The sequence below is a fragment of the Rissa tridactyla genome, chromosome 1 (genome assembly GCF_028500815.1).
Source record: "Rissa tridactyla isolate bRisTri1 chromosome 1, bRisTri1.patW.cur.20221130, whole genome shotgun sequence".
NCBI lineage: Eukaryota > Metazoa > Chordata > Aves > Charadriiformes > Laridae > Rissa > Rissa tridactyla.
In genome coordinates, this window is record NC_071466.1 from 162,246,397 (window position 1) to 162,268,407 (window position 22,011).

Here is a 22,011-nt window from a genome sequence, read left to right on the forward strand (position 1 = left end):
CCACCAGAAGCTGCCTGTGCTGCGCCTGTCTTCTGGGGGCTGGAGGTACTTCCCACTGCATCTGTGCTGCATCCCCACTGCAGGTGGGCTCCGGAGCAGGTTTGCTTATTAGTATCTGCGCCCCTAAATCAGAAGAATAAGTGAGGACCACCTATCTAGTTAGCATATTGGCCCCACTGTGCTTGGGGGACAGCCGAGAGGGAGGGCCAGGGGTGTGGAAGCTTTTGCCAGTTCCCAGTGCCAGGATTGGAGTTTCGTCAAAAAGCTACAAACCCCAAGACAATTTTTAACAGAGTAAGGCAAACTCGAGCCAAAAAAACCCTCAAATTAATTTTATTTGTAATTCCAGAGAGTGGCCCATTGTATATATATACACACACACATATATAGATGTATATCTTCAGTAAAAAAACCAAACCCATAGCAATGACTGTTTAAGCCCTGTGCCCTGAAGCCTTCTCCTTCACCTCCTAGATTATCTGAGTTAGGAGATGGAAGCAGATGAGAATCCCTCATGTTACAGGTATTTAGAAGGGCTGAGGGAAGGGGATGGGAGGCTGCTCCAGAGTTTCTACTGGGGGGCCGGGGCCTTTCCCTGAGGAAAAGTGCAGTGATGGAGGCTGGGTGCTGCTCCAGCAGGGAGGCAGGACACGCGCTTGGGGGTGTGATGCTGGACTCGTGCCTGGGAGTCAGTTAGACGTGAAGAGTTGCCTGGCTGAGCTGAGCAGCACACGACAGCTAAGAAAAGAAGTAATTAGGGAGATGGAAGAGGAGGAGGGATGGGAGGGGAAGGGGGAAGAAGGATGAGCAGCAGGAAGGAAGAGGGAGGCAGATTGATTTCACAGTTACTGGAATCTCTAACTACATCAGTCACATTTTCTTTCAGCAAATGTTCCAGCATAAGATTGTGGCTGAATCACATGGTTCATGGAAAGTTCAGCTCCCCTTATTCCTTTTCTCAGAAATCATCAACTTGGGACCATGGCTGTGTGCCGTGTCATTGTCCCCCCCTGCCCCCCTCCAACTCTTTTGGATGGAAGGTCTAAAAACAACTTGGGATGCTCCCTGGGAAGCACTGAGGGGGAAAAGGGTCTGCCTGCTTTTTCCTACAATCCCCATGGCAGCCTTTTTTTTTTTTTTTTTTGCCCTGCTCAGAAGAGCATCCTGGGTATGACAACATCCCACACAGAAACTCTTTCTGAGAGGCAAGTGAGCAAGATCAAGAACAAGTGCCATGTGAGCGTAGGTCTGATGGGGAGAAGGCAGAGATGCACTTTTCTCAGCTCATGGTTTGGTTCATCCAGCCCAGCACTTGAGTGATCCTGGTGTATACTCCATAGCGATTTGGACGTGCGCATCCCATTCCCCAGCTGACCAAACCAGCCAGAAACCACCTGCCACTGGGTTCCTTGCAGGCCAGTGGACCTCCAGAATCACCCTAGAGAAAAGGAAAGAAAAACGGGATGATAGTGATCCACCAGCTTCTCCTGCTGTATGATTACACTGGCTTTGAGTCTCTCTGTATGCAGATTCCTGTATCCCTCCAACTCATGCCTGGGACATCTGCAACATCCCTTGTACCTTAGGCAGATGTCAAAAACAGTCTCCAGTGCAAACATCCAACCCATTGTTGCATTCCTTCATGATACAAATTCCTCCTGCTCTCAAGAAGCTGACAGCTGTATTGTTTCCTTCTGCTCCATGTGTCATTTCCAAATACATGGAGAGCAATATATGGAGAGCTGGTGGAATTTAACTGGATAACCGGAGGTATGGGAGACAGACGAATTCCTTGAGCTTGGTAGTAATGAAGAAACAAACAGGTTACTGTGTGTGACAGATGCTAATGAAGCTGAGGGGGAAAGAGACTGATGTAGACTTGGAAGCGGGAGGTAAAGATTGCAGAATGGATTGAAATGAGAAAGGGAGTTTAAGTGTGTTTGGATCCCGTCTAAGGCAAAGATGCTGGGGAGAAGTGGTCCTCAGAGCTGTTGTTGGCCACTTAAACTAGAGGAAGGGTTGGGGTAGTCAGGCATTTTTTGGTCTTTTCATCCTCATTTCAGGCTATGAAGAGCATTTGGGAGACTTGGGACACACCCCACCTCCAGTAGTCAACCCTGATCCCACAACTCCTCTGTTACCTGGCAGGCATCTTTCTTGCCCTTGTGGTACCCAGCACACAGCATCCTGGGAGAAATCATGTAGTGATAGGCTTCACTGCAGATGTCCTGCTGGATAAGCTGCACGTCCACCTTCTGCAGAACATTGCTGATGTGCCCTGAGGGGTAGAGCACCAAAAGCAGTGCAGGTTAGCAATGGTGGACCTTCCCAATGGTGATCCCCTAGTCCGTGCCTATCTGACTGCATGCTGACAGCTGCCATCTGAATTACTGTTCTGCTCTCCACTGGCATCACAGTCTCTGACTTTCAGCAGAGCGCTTCACCTGCATGGAAGGAGCAGCATTCCCCTGCAGTCCCTTTCGCTACAGGAATATGTTGTGGGCACTTCAGATTTTGGAACGAGGGGGATTCTTATTTGAGGAAATCTCTGGGATGCTAGAGTTTTGGATTTACTTCTCATTAAAATGGTTGTTAAGTTCTTATGGTTAAGTATGCAAAGCAAAGTGTCTGCTTCTGGATAGACCCGTGAGTATTTCCATTTAGGAAGCAACTGGAGCAAGTGTATGAGTGTGAGTGAAGGCACTGAGCTGACCTGGGTGAGCACATCTACATTCCTGTGCCAGGCACCACTAAAGAAGAGCCTGCACCTCTTTGTTGGTCCTATGGGGAGGCGACACGAGGGGTCATGCCCCTACAGCTAAACTCTTCCTCACAAAACAGAATGGACTCATCTGTACTGCCCCATGGGAACAGGTCTTGGCCCATGCCATCCCTCAGGAGTGTGTGGGTGCTATGTGGCCAAAATGGTACCAGGGTGCAAGCTAACAATTACACAGCATGATCCTCAGGGGACACCACTCAGACCCTGCACTGCTCCCATTGAATTTACTGCTACAGGTGTTACTGGGGGGACCCAAGTCCTAGGGTCTTTGACATGGGGAAAATGTTGCTGCAGGGGCCTCAGACAGGTGTCCGCAGGAGACCCTACAGGAGAGATGGAGAGGGACTCTTTACCAGGGACTGTAGCGATAAGACGAAGGGTAACAGTTTTAAACTGAAAGAGGGGAGATTTAGATTAGATATTAGGAAGAAATTCTTTACACTGAGGGTGGTGAGACTCTGCAACAGGTTGCCCAGGGAAGCTGTGGATGCCCCTTCCCTGGAAATGTTCAAGACCAGGCTGGATGGGACTTTGAGCAGCCTGGTCTAATGGGAGGTGTCTCTACCCACGGCAGGGGGTTGGAAGTAGATGATTTTTAAGGTCCCCTCCAAACCAAACCATTCTATGATTCTATTATTCTATTCTTTGATCCAGTCCTGGTTTGATGAAGAGCAGTTTTTCATCTCTACTTTCTCTGGTCAGGCTCTGCTCCTGGGGAATCACCCAAGAGGAGCCCACGTGTCTGTGTAGGCATGGGGCTGGGCTTTAGGACTGGGTCTGCTCCATGCTGTGGCCGCAGCTGAATAGACCCTTGTCAGACCCCTAATTCCTGAAGGGCTATTCTAGTCTTTGGATGAAGGAACACAAGCTGTCCCCATATAGCTTACCAGACTCTCATGCCTGCCTCTCCAAATGAGGTTTCAAGTCGCTCGACTGGTAACTTTGGCCAACCTGTGACCCCAAATCAAAGGGGGTGAAGGAGTCACAATGCTTTGGGGTGAACAGAAGTCTGTTCTGCCTACCCCACATCTGAACCTATGTTTCCACCTTGGCTCTGCTATAGTAGGCCACCAGCAAAGACCTTGCACCTACCACCTTCCTTGAGGGCTCCCCAGCCAGTGATCCAGCAATGAAGGCCAGGCTCAAAGAGGTGAGAAGGGGCAGGCAAGCAGATGGGCTGGATTGAGGGTGAGATGATCACAGGATGGTCCAGCTGGAGCAGGGCCACATCATAATCATGGCTGTCCTCCTCGTAGTAAGGGTGGAGGAAGAGGCGGATCACCTTGAAGGATACCTCTGTGTGGCTGGTGGCATTTTGCAAATGTTTGCCCAAGTAAACAGTCCAGATGGAGGCAGAGGCCAGTCTGCAGGATGCAACAGAGAAGATAACTCATCACATGAACAGAGAAGTATGGGCAGACCGTGGCTGCTTCTGTCACAGTCTTTTGAAGAGTATCTGATATGGATGATCATCTCCTCAGAGCGGCCTCTTTTTTAATTTGTTTACTGATTTCAAGAAACAAGTTGGGACATCCCTTTGATGCCTTGCTGTGCTCGTACAGTGGAATCAACTTTGGGCAGACACTCCTACACACAGGCAATTTGCTCATATTTACTTATTTCCCTTAGCAAAGCAGGCTAAAAGGTATATGTAGGTTAGACAAGCAAGCGGGGCTTGCTTGGTATGACTATGGTAGGACAGAGAGCAAGAGCTGAGCTGGTGAAGCAAAGCTGTGAGGTGAAGGAGACATGGAGAAGGGGAGCAAGCTCTGAGAAACTGATAAGAGTCAGTGAAGCAAGAAAAGCAGCTCAGAGGTGAGGGCGTTAAAAGGTACGACAGCCCTTTAAAGAAATTACTCTTTTTCCCCCCTTACTTCTTAACTCTCACCCCACTGAAATTCTCTCCCTGACACTCACATGCATATGCATACACCATCTAACAGGGCTGTGCTATCTCCATCCATCCTGCATTGAGAATCTCTAAGATGGCCAAATTCATCCCACGCAAATTCATCAAAAAGCCTGCCCCCAGTGCTGGTGGTCTTCCTTGCAGGGTTGTAGGACTCAAGTAGGAGTGTGGCAGGACCAGGGTGAGGTGAGAAACGGAGCTGCAAAGCAGCTCCAGTCCTACCAATGTTGGTGTCACCATATAAGGATGACCAGCAGCCCCTCCTCCCCAAGCTCACATGTCATCAGAAGGGAAGGGCAGCTGGGGAATTCCAGCAGTAGTAGCTGGGAAGGTGGGGGATCCCCAGTGTCTCGCTGGTAGAGGAAAAGGGGAGTTTGGAGGAGGTGGAGACTGGGCCTGAGGGTGGACACTCCTTCCCTCACCCAGCCCTGTTGCCCAGCACAGCTGTGGACCTTCCTCCTCCTCACTTCTTCCCAGTTTGAAAGAATGGGTGAACCCCCTTGATCTGCATGTTACTGCTACTGTTGTGGTACGTACACGGGGTGGAAGGAACTGGGGGAGAGACTGTGCTTCCTCCTGAAAGGGCAGACCCTGGGGGTGGGCAGCAGGGGACTCAAACAGCATCCCCCACAAGTAATGCTATCCTGGCCCCATCCTAGCACACGCTGACACCTACATGGTTTTGACAGCATGGGGACAAGCCAGAGCCAAAGCAAAGGTGGAGCTGTGAAGTGTCTTCCATTACCATTGCCCTCACAAAGCTGCTCTGTGAATCCCTGCGCTGCCCCTTTTCCCCCGCATGCCCAGACAAACAACGGTGTATGTATCCGTACCCTTTCCTCCAGCTCCAAGGCACTGAGAAGCATGCCACGCGTGCCAGATGAGGGGTGTGGCTGCCCCGTGACATTTTCACAAGCCAGATGATCCCCCCATCACACATGACACGGAAAGCAACACAAATCCTTCTCCTGCCCAGCACGCTCCCCTCTCCATTTACCTCTCGTCCTGGAAGCAGTGTGCAGCTGAGACCACCCAGCGGTCAGCAATGAGTGTTCCCCCGCAAATGTGGCGTCCCCGAACTTGCAGACTGGCCTGCCACGGCCATTCCCCTTCCACAGAATTCGCACCACCCACGATCCTGCTGAGAGGGGCTTGGAGCCCGCAGTCTGAGGAGGAGGAGGAGACACAACAGGTACTTCAGGGGAGGAAGGGAACACGATATACTGTGCCTGCCCTTACTTTCCTACTTAATTGACTGAAGAGACTGACCTCTAATCCCTTGCCTTACCCAGCCAGCAGATGCTTTATGTACTTACTGTCCAGGACAGGTCTAGCGAGCACTTCCTCCCAGCACGTATCTCTGCCGATACCTGCACAGCACCCTTCAGAGCGGTGCCCTGTCTGTGCTACCTGCTATCCTGTTGAGGGACCCTCGCAGTTGTTCCCTTTCATTGCCCACCGAGGCTCCAGAAAAACCAAGCAGGGAAATCAAAACACGAGCTCTCTCCCTGCCAGTGACCGTGCGGTCAGGGATGATTTTCCTGGCTGGAGCCTTGTAGGATGGCATTACTTCACACAAGCCAGCACAGCGGTCCAACAGGCAGCCCGTGGGGTAGGACCTGGCCTGTGAGACTCGTCTGCCTGGCCTGATGCCTCTGCCTGAAGGAGATGGGGAGCAGCTGTCCAAAGAGTAAACGCCGGCTCACAGCTCAGCACAGAGAGCCGGCTCGTGGCTGCTGCCACCCATCCTGCAGTGGCACTGCTGCCACGGGGCTGGGGTAGGGAGACGGTGGTGGAACAAGGGAGGGTGAGTGCTTGTGCTGGGGTGGCAGTGGGAAGAGGGGTGACTTGCAGCTATGTGGCATCCTGAACCTGCCGGGCTGACGTGCGACTGAGCATTTCCTCACCGCAGCGCTTCTCGTCGGACAGGTCCTTGCAGTCTGCAGTGGTGTCACACAGGGGGTTGGGTTTCTTCACACAGGTCCCATCTTCACAGCGGTAGGTGAAAGGACCACAGGGGACCCCTGCAAAGAAGAAGGGGAGCCAGGGCTGAGGGAGGGTGGCAGTTTGCAAACGCAGCCTGAATTCCTCTGAGTGGGGAAAAAAAAGGCAACAGAGAACTTGGGGGAACTCCGTAAATGATGACAGGGAGTTTCCTGAGCAAGCTTGGCCATCTACAGAGCAAACATTGTGAGCAGGTCAGGCACATTAACTTCCAGCTGGTGCCCTTACCTCTCAGGAGGGAAATACACTACCAACAGCCTTGGCTTGAGCGTGAGGGAAGGTGTTTGCCAGCCCAGCGCCGTCCCCTCCCTACCTTCACTGCACTGCTCCTCGTCGCTCCCATTGATGCAGTCCAGCTGCTGGTTGCAGACCTTGCTGAACTCGATGCACGTGCTGTCCTCGCGGCACTGGAACTTCGCAGGGCACACTGCGTGGGAGGGAAGCACCCAGGAATTAGGCATGCAAGGCAAGGCGTCAGGCGTGAGGTCAGGGCTGTAAGGGCACCAGTAGGCTCTGCAACTTCTTCCCACACTTCATAAGGATTTGGCAGCTTGTGCTTCAGACCAGCTCTGGTTTAGCGCAACTGTGTAGTCTTGAAAGAGACTGCCATGCAGAGCAGGACCCTGGCTTCCTTTTGCTCAGGAATCATAGAATCATAGAATTGCCTAGGTTGGAAGGGACCTTTCAGATCATCTAGTCCAGCCATTAGCCTAACACTGATAAAAACCATTGCTAAACCATATCTCTAAGCACTATGTCTACCCATCTTTTAAATACCTCCAGGGATGGTGACTCAACCACTTCCCTGGGCAGCCTGTTCCAATGCTTAGTAACCCTTTAAGTGTAAAATTTTTTCCTAATATCCAATCTAAACCTCCCCTGACGCAACTTGAGGCTGTTTCCTCTTGTCCTAAGTTGCATTTGATCTGAGGTCTTTGCTGTTGGTCTTTGCCTGATCTATGTTGTAGGTATGAGTGCACCCTATCTTGTACCTTGCTGATGCTGACATAACTTTCATTGGCTTCTTGGCTTGGCCTCAGACCTGCCTCATCACCATGGATTTGTCTTGTGATCACTGGGCTCTTGGTTGAACCCGTGTTACCACCATCACCAGACCTGCTCTGTTTGCCTTGTTCAGGCTCTGTAGGACTGCATCCTGTCTGGAGAGGTCACTGTTCCTCCTGCCTTGGTGTCACCCTCAGCCTGTGTGTCACCTTCCCCTACAGAGCAGCTGCTCTCCTTGCTCTCTGATACAGATGAGTCCTGAACACCAATGGATTCCTCAATGTCCATGAGCTCTGATAGCTGCTCAGGATGGAGATGGGCCTAAGGCCCATCACAGAGTTTGACTTCTGATTATACATTTTCATAGCAGGAACTTGTCCTGTGTTTGTGTGTATCTATGTGCAACACCAAACATGATGGGCCAGTACCTCCTGGGCATTTTCTTCCTGCAATGACTATAATTTCTTCGGTAATTAGCATGAGGCTTCCAGATGACTAAAGGCATGTGAAGGTCTGAGGAAATGTGAACATTGATTTTAAAGACAGGGACTGTTCCATACAGACATGGAGTAAGTAAGCAGAAATGCATCAGTGGCAAGAGTATAAGAAAGGAAGGAAATAATGATGTTTCTATTTTCTTTTTCAAATATAAAGGAATGTTTGAAAACACTGAGAAACAAATACTTCTTTTGTTTAGTTTTTGTCTGTGTTAACCTGTGGAACTGAATGAAACAAGATATTCCTGGGGCCAAAAAGTTAACAGGATTCAAGAAAGGATTAGATATTCTTAAGGATGCACATGTATCCATGAGGGAAACAAGCAAGCCCTGATGTCAGACAGCTGGATGATCGACAGTGCACCATCAGCAAGACTGCAGAGAATACAAAACCCAGCTACAGCGATCCTGTGAGAGCTCTCACATTTCCAGCACTAAACTAAAAACTTCCTTGAGAAAGATTTCTCCTTCCTTTTACTTTAGACTTTTCTATACCTTCCTCTGAGTCTTTTGGAATTGGCCAGTCTCTAGTGGTTCAGGGATCTTTTTGTCTGTGAAAACATATCTGTAAGGGACAACTAATGAAAAATTAGTGATGGCAGCAATGTGATGAGCCCGCCACCTCACGCAAGGGATGGGAAAACAGATTAATTAGGTGTCATGCCTGAGCCTGAATAGCTGTTCCTGTGAGAACGGGGTTTTGCAGGAGTCTGGAATGCTGGGGACAGTGTCTGCGTCAGCACTAACTGCTGTTGGCATCAAGAACTGATGACTGGATGAGGACTTAGATGCTCCCAAACTGGAGCACAATATATGGGTGAGGAACTGTACAGATCAAGTATCACAAATGGCCTGGGGGGAAACGGGAGAGAGCAGGGCAGCTGGTGGGCTTAGGGAGGTGTGGGCAAGGTGGGAGGGTTGGGAGGGGGATGCCGAGTGGTATGACAGCAGAGGGGGCTGTAGGCCAGGGCTGAGGTTGATTGTCAGGCCTGGGTGGGGAGAAAGCGGGACGAGGTGGGGGACAGCCTGGGCAGGGGGCTTCTTTCAGGTTGCCTGGAGCTCTTGGTGCATGGGTACTAGGGGGTTCTCCCAGGAAGACTCTGTTGTGCACAGGAGCAAGAAGCATTGCTGCTCCTTCCCGAGAAAGACGAAGCTTTAAAGGATGCAGAGGCTTAAGGTCCCGCAGGGGTGGTACAAGGCTGTACCCAGGCCAAATGAACCCTCTCCATCTCTCCCTACATTTGGAGGAGCAAGGGGCTCCAGGAGACCAGGGACCAGCGGGGAGAAGAAATCACTCACCACAATTTCTCTCATCCAGCCCATTGGGGCAATCTTTGATCCCGTCACAGACTGGAACACACAAGCCGTTCACTGAACACAGGAACTCCCCAGGACAGGCTGTGAAACCACCAGAGAGTAGTTAGTCCCCAGTGACTGGAAACCTCCTTGCAGCAGAGCACCGTGGCTTGAAAAGTGGGGCGTGGAGCTGCACACCTTCCTGACCACACGCGTGCTGCGGCAGCGTGCCGGTGGCACTCGTTGCGCTCCCCAAAATCTGCCACGTCATCCACTTCAAACATGGGCAAATGGAGCCAGGCTATGCACCAGGAGAAGGAGGGCTCTTTCCCTGCTTCCCGTTGTACCAATGGGCAAGAACCAGGGCAACCACCCACCTGGTGTGTTATACCTCTGGTTTAGTGCTGTTTCATGGCTCCTGAGTGCTGTGGGAAAGCTGAAATAGGTTCTTTGGAGTTGTTATTAAAACTTGGTTGGGGCCTTGAAGGGGTTGGTGTTAGACACATGTTGGCAGGTGCACGCATTCAGGGACTGGTGTGCATTACAGGCACCCTTTAGGATGGAGATGGAGAAACCTTGGAAAGACAGACTATGGTCTGTCTATTTGCATCTGTGCGTATGTGTATTTGTGTGAGGTTTTATTTGTCTCTCACTTGCACAAATTCCAAGGTGAGCAGGAAACCGCTCTCTGTAAGAGTTCTTATAATCAAAATAGAAATCTCTTCAAGCCAGAAATGGTCTCTCATTGAATTCCCAAGGCCAGTCCATGATGTGAGCACAGGAGTGAGGCTGTAGACAACTCTCGGACCTTGGGCTTTGGCACATGGATGCTCTGGCAACATGAGACAGGGCCACATGTGCAGAAGCATCTTTGCACGTAAATGCCTCTTCTTTTTGGGAAACCGGTGGTGTGTGCATCACTGATTTGTGAGCACGTGCCTGAGGGGCAGATGGCAGCTGGGGCTCCCAGGATGTGCCTTGTGTTTCTCCTGACACAAGCCAAGTGCACAGGGGCTGCTGGTAGCCACCACCCCACTGGGGAGCAGGGAGGAGCCTGAACTTACGGTCAGATTGGTTGTACAGGCTGTAAGCTGCCTGTACGCCGGGGCCGGTTAAGGAGATCTGTGAGGTGAAGGTGATGGTGATATCAGCAGAGGAAGTGACTGGGATCCGCTCAGCGTAGGCTTGCAGGGTCCGCAGGCCACACAACCTGAGGAGTAAATACAACCTGAGGAGTAAATGTCACGGGCAGGGAGGGAGGAGAAGACAACAAAGTGGGGCAAGGGGGCTCAGTGGGGCTCGGGTGGTAAGGGGGCCACACAGACTAGGTGTGGGGGGCAAGCCAGGAAGGCAAAATGCTTTCAATATGGCATGAGATCCAGAGTGATCCTACTATCTTTGGGCATTTCCCACTTTCTGGGCAAGTGATGAATTCAGGCCACACAAAGCAATTCAGTTCTTACGTTTATCTTCCCAAAGAAGCCATGTTGTAGAAACTGTGGCACTGACTGTTTAAGAGAGGAAGGCAGGGAGAGAAAAAGTGGAAATCCTAAACCAGGGGAACAGAGCTTCTGGATCAGACCCTTCAGAGAAAAAGAAGTTACTCCCACAGGAGCAGTGGAGAGGAAGTTAATGAGATGGGCTGGGGGAAGTTTGGGAGGGAAAGGGGCAATTTTGCAGTAAGTGGGAGGAAAAAGAAAGCCATAGGTCCATCCACCTTGGAGACTGCTTTGCGGAAATGGAAGCACAGCAGCTCTTGCTCCTTTGCACCTAGGCGGTGGTAAGCAGCAGCCCCAGCTACGTATGGATGCTAATTTTGGGAAGTCCCGCAGAGGGAACTGGCTGTAGTCAAAGCAGGAGGATATGGAGCTAGGTGAAAGATCTGTACGGAGGTGGATGCAAAGCAATGGCACGCACAGATAATATTGCAGAGGTGGTGACAGGCAGATTTGCAAACACAGGAGACGTGGGAGGACACCAAGGTTACACACACAGGAGAAAACTAGGAAGCCTGATGCAAACAGCAAGACAGACAAGGCAGGCTGCTAGCTGGAAGTAAATCTGTAAGAAATGTGCTCACTGGGGGGGAGCCTGTGGGCAAGAGAGGCTGAAAAAGAAGTAGAAAAGCAAGAGGCACCAGCACAAACAGTGGCCACTGAGTGTGATGATAGGCTTTTCCTTCCTCAGACCTGGTGGCTGAAGTAAGCAGGGAACCTGCAGAGGTTTAATCCCAGTTTAGTTCCAGGTGGGTAGTGAGAGACAGAAACCAGGACCCCAGCACACACCTTCTGTTCTGAATTATCCACTGGCCTTGGGTACAGGGCAGGTCGTGCTTCTGTCTGCTGAGTGCGTAGGCGTCGAACCACAGGGTGACCCCGTAGTCGAGGGACGGGACCTGCAGGCGAGGGGAACCAGAGCAGAGTGGAGACGGCTCCTGTGAGTGCTGCAGCCCACTCCGTGCAACAACAGCAGCCAGGGTAGACGTGAAGTGGCGAGCTGCTGATTCACACATTGCAGGCCAGAAGGAAGAACCATTTAAACTGGGGCCACGCTGCAGCCCAGCGTGGCTCTGCCTCTGGTCTCAAAGCATGGTAATTCCTATGAATTCCTAGCAATCTGGTTCTGCCTTGAAGAACTCCTCCAGAGACCAAATTTCAGATTCCTCCTCAGCTACGGCATTTCCGCCACAGCACGCAATATTAGCCTCCTCCCCCTTCGGAAACTCACATTACGTGGAGGTTAGGCAGGCTGCCACCCTCTGCTTGCTTCCCATGATGATCTGACTGACAGCGCTGGCCATAGCCCCCCCCCAGCGTGGCTTTCAGGGAGGCGGGGGCTGTTCTTGTGGGAGCTGGCTCTTACCCTCATGTGCCAGTTGCACTGGGTGTTGGGCGAGTAGTAACTGGGGTAGTGCGGGGTGCTGATCTTCCCCTGCAGCTCCAGGTCTTCCCGCAGAGTTATGTTCACTTCGCAGGCTGTAAATACAGACATTCAAAGCCCGGCCACCTGTCAGCTCAACCTCGGCCTGGGGATACCATTGTAGGAGGGCAGAAAAGGAGCTCTAAGGCCTGATACTAAAGGTGACTGGGTTGTTCCACCATACACCTTCAAAGGGCCACTTCTACCTGGCAAGACTTTTAGCCTCCTCCTCTTGTCCAGAGAAGGGTAAATGTATATTGCTGCCTTAGACTCTTCCATTGACTTGAGATTTATCTGCAGGTACGTCTGGACATGATGTCCAGGCCACATCTAGTCTGTCCATGCATGAGAGCTTGGCCTTCTCGTAGAGTATCACGATCACTCAGTCTCTGCTTGCCAGAGCCTGGGCTGTAAGGACTTGAGCCAGATGCTAATTTATGACTCCAGGTGAGCAACATTTAACCTGCTTTTTACTGACCACCTCTACCCTTGCAATCTCGAGTTAATTCTGCTCCTAGTGGGGATGCAGCACCTCTAGGAGCGGTGAAGTTGTAGGAGATAACCCATCTCTGTCCAGTATCTATGGCCGCTCTCCTCTAGCCTTCCTCACCTTTGAGAGGCACCACCTGTGCTGAGAGGATGAAGGGGTCATAGTAGCTGTACATTGCTTTCTTCCATACAATGGCCATGACAGGGCCAGATGAAAGGACTTCCACAACGGGCTCCTGCCTGCTGCAGCCGTAGATTCTGAGGGGAAAGAGATAAAAGGATGGGAGTGAAGTAAGCGACAAACAAACGGAAGAGAAGAACGAGAAAGAGAGACAATGGAGGTCTGTGTTATCCACAGCACAGGCCTGCTGTGAGGCACTAACTGAATCAAATAAAGGGCCAGCAGAGAGGCAGCTTGTGCTGCCTTAATCTCTCAGACTGCACGGCTGGCTGTGTGATATCCCACATCAGTGACTTCAGCTGATCAGCGAGAGGCAGGTTCTGCATCAAAGAGAATTTCCTCTGATGTAGTCTGACACCTTCCCCTGCTGTGGTGTGTCGTGCCATCCTGCCCGACTTCCCCGCCGTGCTCGCCCTGCTCAGGAGCTACCTACGAGGTGATGAGGTGTTTCTCCAGGGGCCCAGCTGCATCATACATAGCCAGGCGGTCCCTGCAGTCCGGGAGAGTCCATTCCAGGCGTAGCTTTATCATGTAGCCCTTGAGGCCGTGGAGGTGCCAAAGACAACTGGAGGCCAGGTAGTCAGGGCCCTCCAGCCTTAGGACATCATCCTCCTGGACATAGCTGTATCTGTAGCAACCTGAATCCAGGGGAAAGATAGAGGGATTTAATCCTCAGGGTGAGACAAATGGAGGGAAAGAGGGGCTTAGGAGTGATTGTAAGGGAAATTGAAGATACGTGATTGTCACTTGGGATATCAGTGTGAGCCCTATTTCGGGGTGAGGCTGACTCATGCCAGTGATTTAAGTTTCCTCTTACATATGTTGCAGTGGCACAGGTCCCCTCATACCAGTGTCCCAGTTTCTCTCTTTAAGAACTGTCCCCTCTTCCTTGGTTAAGGAAGTACTGGAAGGAAGTACTTCCTTCCAGTACTATCTCAGGCTTTAAATATCAGCACAGTGCAGTTACCTTCCCTTGGCTTAATTTTCTTTTTCATCTCTTTCTCCTATCACCCCCATATTCTTCCTGGATTTACACCCTCCTCATCTGATTTCCAGGTTTTGGCAGGCTTCCAGTCCAGGATTTTTGAGTAAAAGTCAGCTTAAAGGTGAGTTTCCAATAGTATATCTAATGCAAGCTGCCAGCCACAGCACTTACAACACTGCCTGAAATTACTAAAAGCACCTTCAAACATGGCTTAGACAACAGTCTCCTAAATGACTGACACCACATCCTGTGCAGAGCCATGCAGGGAAACTCCCACCCCACTCAATAGGATTTAATAGGGCCTGGAATTAGCACTGTTTTACCAGTACAATAAGCTATTTGACAGGAGTCATCAGGCCAGGGACAAGACTTTACTAAGGTGGCTGCACTGCCCCTGGGAGCTGGTGTCTCTGCACAGTGGTGTGCTACTGGGGCAGAGGTGTCAGGATGCTCAGAATGGTCCAGCAAGTAGCCACGTCATGTAGTTTGGATCTGGCCAAGCAGCGGCACTGGTGCTCCCTTGCAACTGTTCTCACCTCCCCTTCCCAGGATTTACAACTCCTGGAAACCAAGAAACTTTCTGTCCCCTGTAAAAATCCCTCCCGCAAAGTCACAAACTCAAAAGGAAAGGAAAAAATAGCCTACCCAGCGTGGATTTCAGCACTACTATGTCTTTCACACTGGATTCTGTTAGAAAGGAAATATATAAAGGAAGATAAACAAAAAGATAAACTGGCAGTATCTGAATGCTATCATGGCAGGTGATGACTCTCTTCCTTCCTACATAAATGGCTCCCTTAAAACTTTGACATGGGGCACACTCCAGGTGCTTCTCTGTCTGCTTTCAGAGAGCAGTTTCAGTCATGCCTTCCCTACCTCATCTCTCTGGGAAATCTCTCTGGCCTCTGCCCCAGATCCAGCAGCTCTGATTCGTGCTCTCCAGCCCACCAAGGTCTTCTCTGCCTTTTTTCCTCGCTCGTTTTTGTGTGCTAATCCAGGACAACCTCTTCCCCTTCACAGGAGGGCTGGGCATTGCCTCTGCCAGCCACCCCTCTCCTTTGCCAGCCACACCACAGGGCTCAATCCCACTTCCCAGAGCCTTCACCCACCGTCTCCTTACCCCTCCCTTGCTCTCCCAGTTTAAACAACCCTCACTGAAATGCATGGGAGTTACCGAGGGTGGGGAATGAGGTCTCTTTAAATGACCACTGGTTGATAAGCTACTCAACATCCTTGTAGAGTCCACCTCTGGAGAATTGAGTTGCAGAGAAAGCCACCACCAAGGACTACAAATCTTTGCAAAACAGAGTCACAGGGTGGACAACGCTTTTAGGAGAGCTGGGCTTTGCTCCAGCCTCCCAGCTGAACCAGGAGCGGCCAGAGATAAGGTGCTACTGGGAATAATGGCCAAAACAAAAGGCACTCTGAGATCAGTTGGGTGTGAGAATTGCTGTTGGGGGCTTGCCTGGGTCAGGGCTTTGGTCTTTTGTAGTTCCTAAGCAGAGCTTGCAATTCTGTGGGGAGAGCTGAGCAATTTTTTCACGGTGAAAACAGATGTTGTGGAAAAGATGATCCTGCAGGCATAAGGCAGGCCCCTAGAGCAGCTCACGTGCTGCAGGGAAGGAGTATGCTGAGCTGATATTAAGTACGATTTTAACTGAAGGTAATAAAACTGGGTTCCTGTAAAGAGAATGATGTTCTGAAACTCTTCGGGCGGAAGGGGAGGCTAGTGTCCTGGGGCGAGTGTAGCTGTTAGTGAAAATAAAGCACTGGAGATGTTGGAGAGGTTCCTGCGCTAGTCAGTGGTTTGCAGCTCTGTGTCTTAAAGCAGGCTGCAGTGAAACTTGGTGTTTAAAGCTACGCAGGTCAGCAAATGAGTCTGTCAGAAAGCAATGAAATGCTAATGACTTGCTACTAGCTAGCTATTTTTTCACTCCAATTTTGCAGAGCAAATGAAGCCAGAGGTTAAGTCACTGGCTTGAGGTCACCCTGGCTCAGCAGTGAAGAGGTTTCTGGCTTTTGCCTTAGTTGCTAGGCTGTGCTTCTGACTGGAGAGGGAGGAGGAAAGGACTAGGGAAAGCAGAAGGAGCTGGAGAATCTACAACTGGTGTGTTAATTCCAAAATAGAAAGAAGTGTGGTCTGCTGAAATGAATAAAACAGTGAAACAGGTGCAAAGGGAATAAGAGGGAGCTGGGAACAGCTAAAAAAATGGCACCATCCTTTTTATTTGTTTATGAGTTACATTGCGAAGTGAGTAAATGAAGGGAAAATGGTCTGACTTGGAAGCATTTAGCATATTGTCCTATGATATCTTTCTTAAGAAAGTTAATTTAGATTGGTTGAGCATAAGGTCTAGTATGGTGGAAACAAATCATAAGAAGTAGTAAGGGACTAATGGTAACTGAGGGAGGAGATGTCTTCATGAGATGCTAATGCAGCTTCAGAATAAGATCTTAACACAATGTTCCGGATGAGAGATTGAAAATGGTTTTGAAGAAATCAAATTTTCTTTGGGGTTACAAAAAAAAATGACCCCCAAAACAAAACAATTGAGACGTGGTGTGAAAAGTGAAAGAAAAAATGGGTGGGAGAGATTAAAATAAGATTCGCCTTAGAAAAATGCAAGATAACATGCCTGGGGGAAAAAACTTGGAGATGTAACATTTCACGGGAAGAGGAAACTTGGAAATGAGAGTAGCAAGGGGAGAGAAGAAACACAATGTATTTAAGATGTCTGGGGTTCTGTAAGAGGGATTAGATCAGTCTGAGAAGTTAAGTCTCATTTTAAAGACCAAATACAAATTCCATTGGACTTGGATGCATTGAATATAGATACAGTGCCTAGTCCTTTATCTAACACCTATTTTAGAGAAGTTCTGTAGGGATGGCTTTTTGAATGGGCTATGATCTTCACTTTGGGCAATGACAATCCTTAACATCATGTCAGGAGATGACGTGGCAACAATGCTTTGTCTCAGAGTAAGACTAGTGGTGACTCAGGTACAACGCCTTTGTTCTTCTTGCGATCAAGTAGCCTGGAATAATCTCCCAAAGGAAAGCAGGAAACCTAATTGCTTGCTATTTTTGAGCAGGGCTGATCAAAGTCATGACCCATGTAAGATCTTACTCCACAGAAGCCAAAACTGGTGGGAGAAGGAGGAAGAAAAAAAAAAAAAAGTGTTACCTAGCTGGTTTCGGTCAGCTGTGTCCCCAGTAACCTTTAATCCTTCAAAGGAATAATGTTTTTTTTTAATCATACTTCAGTTCTTGTCTATCAGGAAAAAAAATGTGTAATTGTATCTCCTGATCCTCACTTCTTCCCTATCTTCTTCGGGTTTCCTCTACCCCCTTTAGTAGGGACTTCTGGCCTCTTCTCCTAATCTCCCTTCAAGACCTTGTAAACCTTGGAGTAGTCTTGACTGCTCAGGCCACAGCTGAGCAGATGGTACTTACCCAGCAGAACCAGTGAGTCTGGGTTCACTCTGTACTCTGTCTGGTAGGACAGGCTGCCCGAACTGTTGAAGCTGGTGAAGAGCTCTTGGTGGAGCATTGTGTTTACCTTCTCAGCAGTCACCTCCTTCTGCTGACTCTCAGGGATTTGGAGGGCAAACCAGAAGAAGAAGGTCAGAGCCCCCTCCCTAACAGAGAAATAGCATGTTAAATATCCTTTCTCTTCCTCTCCAGAATCACTAGAGAGGCAAACCCCAGAGATTAACGCCCCACTGTTTTTCCATGCATCCAACATTTCTGCGTGGACTTGCCAGCTGCGCTGCTGTGACCCAGAGGAACAACTCTGAGGACCATGAAAGCTGCTACATCCATGGTGCTAGTTAATGCTCAGTCCTTTGGAGGAAGAAGACATTTTATGCCATCTGGCTTTAGTGATGACCATACGTGGTCAAATTAATGTGATAATTAATCAAGACTGGTCTGATGAGTAGTCTCATTTCAGGTAGAAGTGACCTTTGGTTATTACTGAACAGAGGTTGAAAAGAAATGCTCAAGACTTCATTGTCTCACCTCCCAGTGGTGACAAGTGGATGATTTATGACTCTGTACCTTACCACAAGCCATTAATGCTGGGCAGGCTCAAGCTGCAGAAGACTGTGACTGGGAAAGCTCTGTTCAACCAGCTGGCAGAGAAAATTGGCTGGGGGAGGGGGAAGAGATGTTGAAACAAACCTTTGTTCAGTAACAGGCTAGAGGAAGAATAGCAAATGAAACTTTTCTTTCCCCAGTTGAAAATGGAGTTACATCAAAATTGGAATTTTCCTTAGCTGAAGGACAAATTTAGAGGTACAATTTTCCATAGAAAAAAATCAGGAGCAAATGTATACGTCAGTTTGGAAGTTATTCCTGCTTTCTTGATCTACTGTGATGACCTGCAAAGCTGTAGTCCTACATCTGTCCCATTCCACTCTTATCCTATTCCCAGGTGGACTGTGCTTCTTGGCTGGAACACCTTTTCCATCGTGCATTCTGACCTCTCCCTTTTGGTGCCTAGAATCAGGCCATAAAATGATTTTCTTGAATTAGAGAAATTAATTTCCAGCTGCTTAGTTTCTACTGAGAATGCCAAGCCCAGGGTTGTTTTGTTTTTTTTTCAATTCTTGACAGTGATTTTTTTCCTCTCTTGAACTTTTGCCTCTCTGAAAAATTTCTCAGTTTTGGCTTTTCCTCATGACCTCAGATGAAAATGATCATCTCAAAATATCCCCAGCTCTGTCATGCTGGAAACATTCTGGATCTGGACTGCCCAGACTAGCCTAACCCTAATGGTGGGGACTGCAGCAGTTTGTCATGGCCAGATTTCAGTGAAATCAGAGTACAATTGACTGTAAGCTTTCACACACGAAGAAGCAAAAATGCTGTGGGTGCTACTCACCCAAAGGCATACACTGTGCTCGAGTTGTAATATCGACCCAGCTCTGTAGCACGAATGAGTTCCTTCAGCTGCAACGAGAATGTCGTCTGATAACTATTGTGCAATGTTACAGTGGCAAAGGACCTATGGCCAACCCTATGTTCGATCCCTCTTGCTGTATAGACCCACCAAGACTGTCACATGGATGGGGGTACCTGACCCCTTCCTCTTTCTACTCACTGAACTGCCTCTGGGCCAGCTCTGGTCATGAAATTGCCCTCACCATCTTCTGGAGCTTAGCTGACTCCAACCAGAAGGCTCTGGACTCCACCTGCCCAAGGTCCGGGGAGTATTGGCGATTGAGGACCTGGAGGCTGCCAGAGTAAAACTGCAGGACGGACGGTTCCAGGTGCCATGGTCTGTAGTCTGCCAACAGAAGACACTACTGGATTACCTTGCTGAGATGCAGGAGAGAGGGGTTTACCCCTATGTATGAGTCTATAAAGATCACCCAGAGTCACTAATGCACTTTGGGCTGGGTATTGCCTTGACTATACCCCATCCACCTCCCACGCAGGGACAAAACATGTTGAATTTTTACCTAGGAAATACCAGGTTGCTGCAGCAGCTCCAGCCAGCAAAAGAAAGGCTAACCCAAGGGGCACATAGCGTAGGCAGTCACGGGAGTTTGTCTCTGACCCGTCCTTTGAGAGGGAGTTCGCATCTTCCTCTTGTTCCTCGGCCTCCATCAGGGGCATCTAGTGACACAGCACACCATGGTCAGGCTGGGTTTTCTGCATCCCTTTACATCTATGTCTGGAGGTGCTCTGCCACCTCTGTGCTCCTCTCCCAAGATCCATAGCCCCAAGAGATCTCTGTGCTAACCATCAAAGACTTTACTCAGTGCAGATGTGAGTAAAACTTCTAATTCAGTGGGAGACAGGCTTACAGGACACTGTCCTGTCTACGCCTCCTGGGTAACCCCTCAATTTTCAAAGGCGTTTCCTGGGTTTTGCTTCTGCCAAAACCACAAATGAGTACAATAATGGATTTCTCTAGAGGCAAATATATTGTCCTCCCAGGCTGGGAATGGTTTTAAAACCAGTATTTTATTGACCTAGAAATCAATGCAAAAGAAAATCCATGACCTCAAAATGCACACAGAAGTTGCACACAACAGCCCAGCCTGGGAGCCTAAAGTTGTACTTTGCCTGCTGAGCCATTTTGTTCTTGGTCCCTAAAGGTAAGCAAACCTTGCCATTCCCACCAGACCATGTGTCCCAGGGTTAAGTCCTCGCTGGCACTGGCTCACTAGCTGAGCTAGTGAGGAAAGAGCACCTGAACAATGTCCAGCCCTTCTGCCACCCTCTGCTTGTGCCAGGGGACACCTTCTGGCTTTGCCCCTCATTTAACCAAGGCTACTTCTTTTGCTTCATCCTGACCAGCACCCCTTCTGTCAGCCCCAGACTCTGAGGATAAGAAATGCCATTGCCCAAGAGAGCCACATTAATCTTGGTTATCTGTCTCACCCACCTTCCTTCTCCTTTCCTCTGCCATCACCCAGTGCATGGCTGCCCTCAAAGGCTTTCTGTGTTTCTGTGGCTGAAGAGGAAAGGGATGTGAATGCACCCACGTCGGAGGGCACAGAGGTCCTGGGGAATGCCTGTGCCATGTCTACGTGTCTGCGAGTCATCTTTGCGCCCAGTGGTGCGCAAAGGTGTGACTGTGTGGGCATGAATGCACAGGAGGAACTTGTTGCAGATGTGGATACCCTGGAATGGTATCCACATGATAGGGGAGAGTGGTTTCCTCGGTCTCCTTGCCTTCCCCCAGTTACTGAGCCCTGATCCTTCCAGGCTGCCTTGCAACACAGAAACACGCTCGCAGAACATAAGCACTGGGTAACTTACTCTGAAACGTTAAACCCAGCTTCGTGAAGATCGGTACTTGGACAATCAGCTGCACATCTGCTTGCTCTAATGCACCTTTCCGGAGAGGCACGCTGCACAAACAGGACCAGCACAGACTGCCTTCCCTTCCTTACCACGGGCCACTTTTTTGTGCAACACCTGGGGAGGATCTCCTCCCCAGTGAACCAGGTTGGGTGGTCCAGGAGAGCAAGTGCGCTTCTCCGCTGTCACAGCATCCCTTCAGAAACAGCAGGCACAAGCAAAGAACCGCAGACGGAGGGGCTGGGGGAGGAGGGCAGGAAGCAGCAGTAGAAGAGCCTCTTTGTTAGAAGATTTGATGGTAGGCACGGGGTTTCCCCCAGACCTGCAGACCTACCTTTGAAACCTGCTGCCGCCTGTGAGGCCTGGCCCACACCCGCCTACGCAAGCCAGCTCACATACACATGGAGTGGGGTAGAGAGGAGGACATCTATTTACCCAAGCTCAAGGTCTCCCCAGTGATCAATAACCCGATGCCATGTCCCTTCAGCTCGGCCTTTGTCCTGCACCGTCCTGCCGCGATGGGTCAGCACACCCTGTGCAGTGGCTTTTTTCTTTTCTGAAATGGAGGTTTCGGAGTCTTGCAGGGGGAGAAGATCCGCAGGCTGAACAAGGGGAGCCTGGAGAAAGTCAGGGTAGGATCACCTCCAGCTGTGCAGAGAAGAACAACCCAGGAGGCTGGTACAGATAGCTTATGTTGTCCTCCTCAGGGAACAAGAAGTTGCTGAGCAACTGATATATTTCTTAGCTACCCTCCTTGGTCCCATTGGAGGGAGAGGCAAAATGCAGGATGTGTGCTCCCCAGGACAGGGATGGAGCAGATGATGGCTGGCAGGTGTAGATTGCTTGAAGGAGGGAAGGTAGCAGCAGACAGCGGGTCCGGTTACCACCGTGGTCATGCAGATGACAGCAAAGCACAGCGTCTCTCAGTCCCCACCTGCAAGACTCCCTCTGGTCTTCTTGTGCTTCTTGCTGCCCAGTCTCCTGATGCTGGGCTCCCTGTACTCCGTTGCACCACAACTCGCTCCTCCCTGCAGCATCTGCTTTTATTCTAGCCTCAGGTCCTCCTCACCTACCTTGCCTGCACCACCTTCTGCTTACAGCCCCGCAGCTCTGTACGTGCTCCTTTG

General features: G+C 49.9%; 1 protein-coding gene across 7 annotated transcripts; it reads right to left on the reverse strand.

Annotated features, from left to right (window-relative positions):
* Positions 1-306: 306 nt before the first annotated feature.
* On the reverse strand, positions 307-22,011 carry TMPRSS6 (transmembrane serine protease 6). 7 transcript variants are annotated; one of them, XM_054188172.1, is made up of 19 exons: positions 21,320-22,011; positions 20,466-20,534; positions 19,534-19,690; positions 19,216-19,358; positions 18,954-19,021; positions 17,522-17,655; positions 14,713-14,754; positions 13,516-13,720; positions 13,023-13,159; positions 12,356-12,468; positions 11,779-11,888; positions 10,558-10,703; positions 9,497-9,595; positions 7,009-7,122; positions 6,599-6,715; positions 5,689-5,857; positions 3,875-4,146; positions 2,142-2,278; positions 307-1,438 (listed from the first exon to the last, which is right to left on the reverse strand). In XM_054188172.1, the coding sequence occupies exons 2-19, from the start codon at positions 20,499-20,501 to the stop codon at positions 1,280-1,282; spliced, it is 2,358 nt and encodes a 785-aa protein (XP_054044147.1). In that variant the 5' UTR covers positions 20,502-20,534; positions 21,320-22,011; the 3' UTR covers positions 307-1,279. The 7 variants fall into 7 exon arrangements, with proteins under 7 accessions (XP_054044147.1, XP_054044146.1, XP_054044142.1 ...); XM_054188171.1 differs by having other exon boundaries at positions 13,558-13,720; positions 17,522-17,706; XM_054188167.1 differs by having other exon boundaries at positions 17,522-17,706.

What these genes read in the sequence shown, in the direction of transcription:
- TMPRSS6 (XM_054188167.1), bottom strand. Translation starts at nt 20,501, where the DNA reads ATGCACTGGGTGATGGCAGAGGAAAGGAGAAGGAAG. An exon ending in TGGATAATTCAGAACAGAAG is followed by an intron (nt 10,704 to 11,778) that starts GTGTGTGCTGGG and finishes TTTACTCCTCAG; the next exon opens with GTTGTGTGGCCTGCGGACCC. An exon ending in GGGAGCCCTCAAGGAAGGTG is followed by an intron (nt 2,279 to 3,874) that starts GTAGGTGCAAGG and finishes TCTACCCCTCAG; the next exon opens with GGCACATCAGCAATGTTCTG.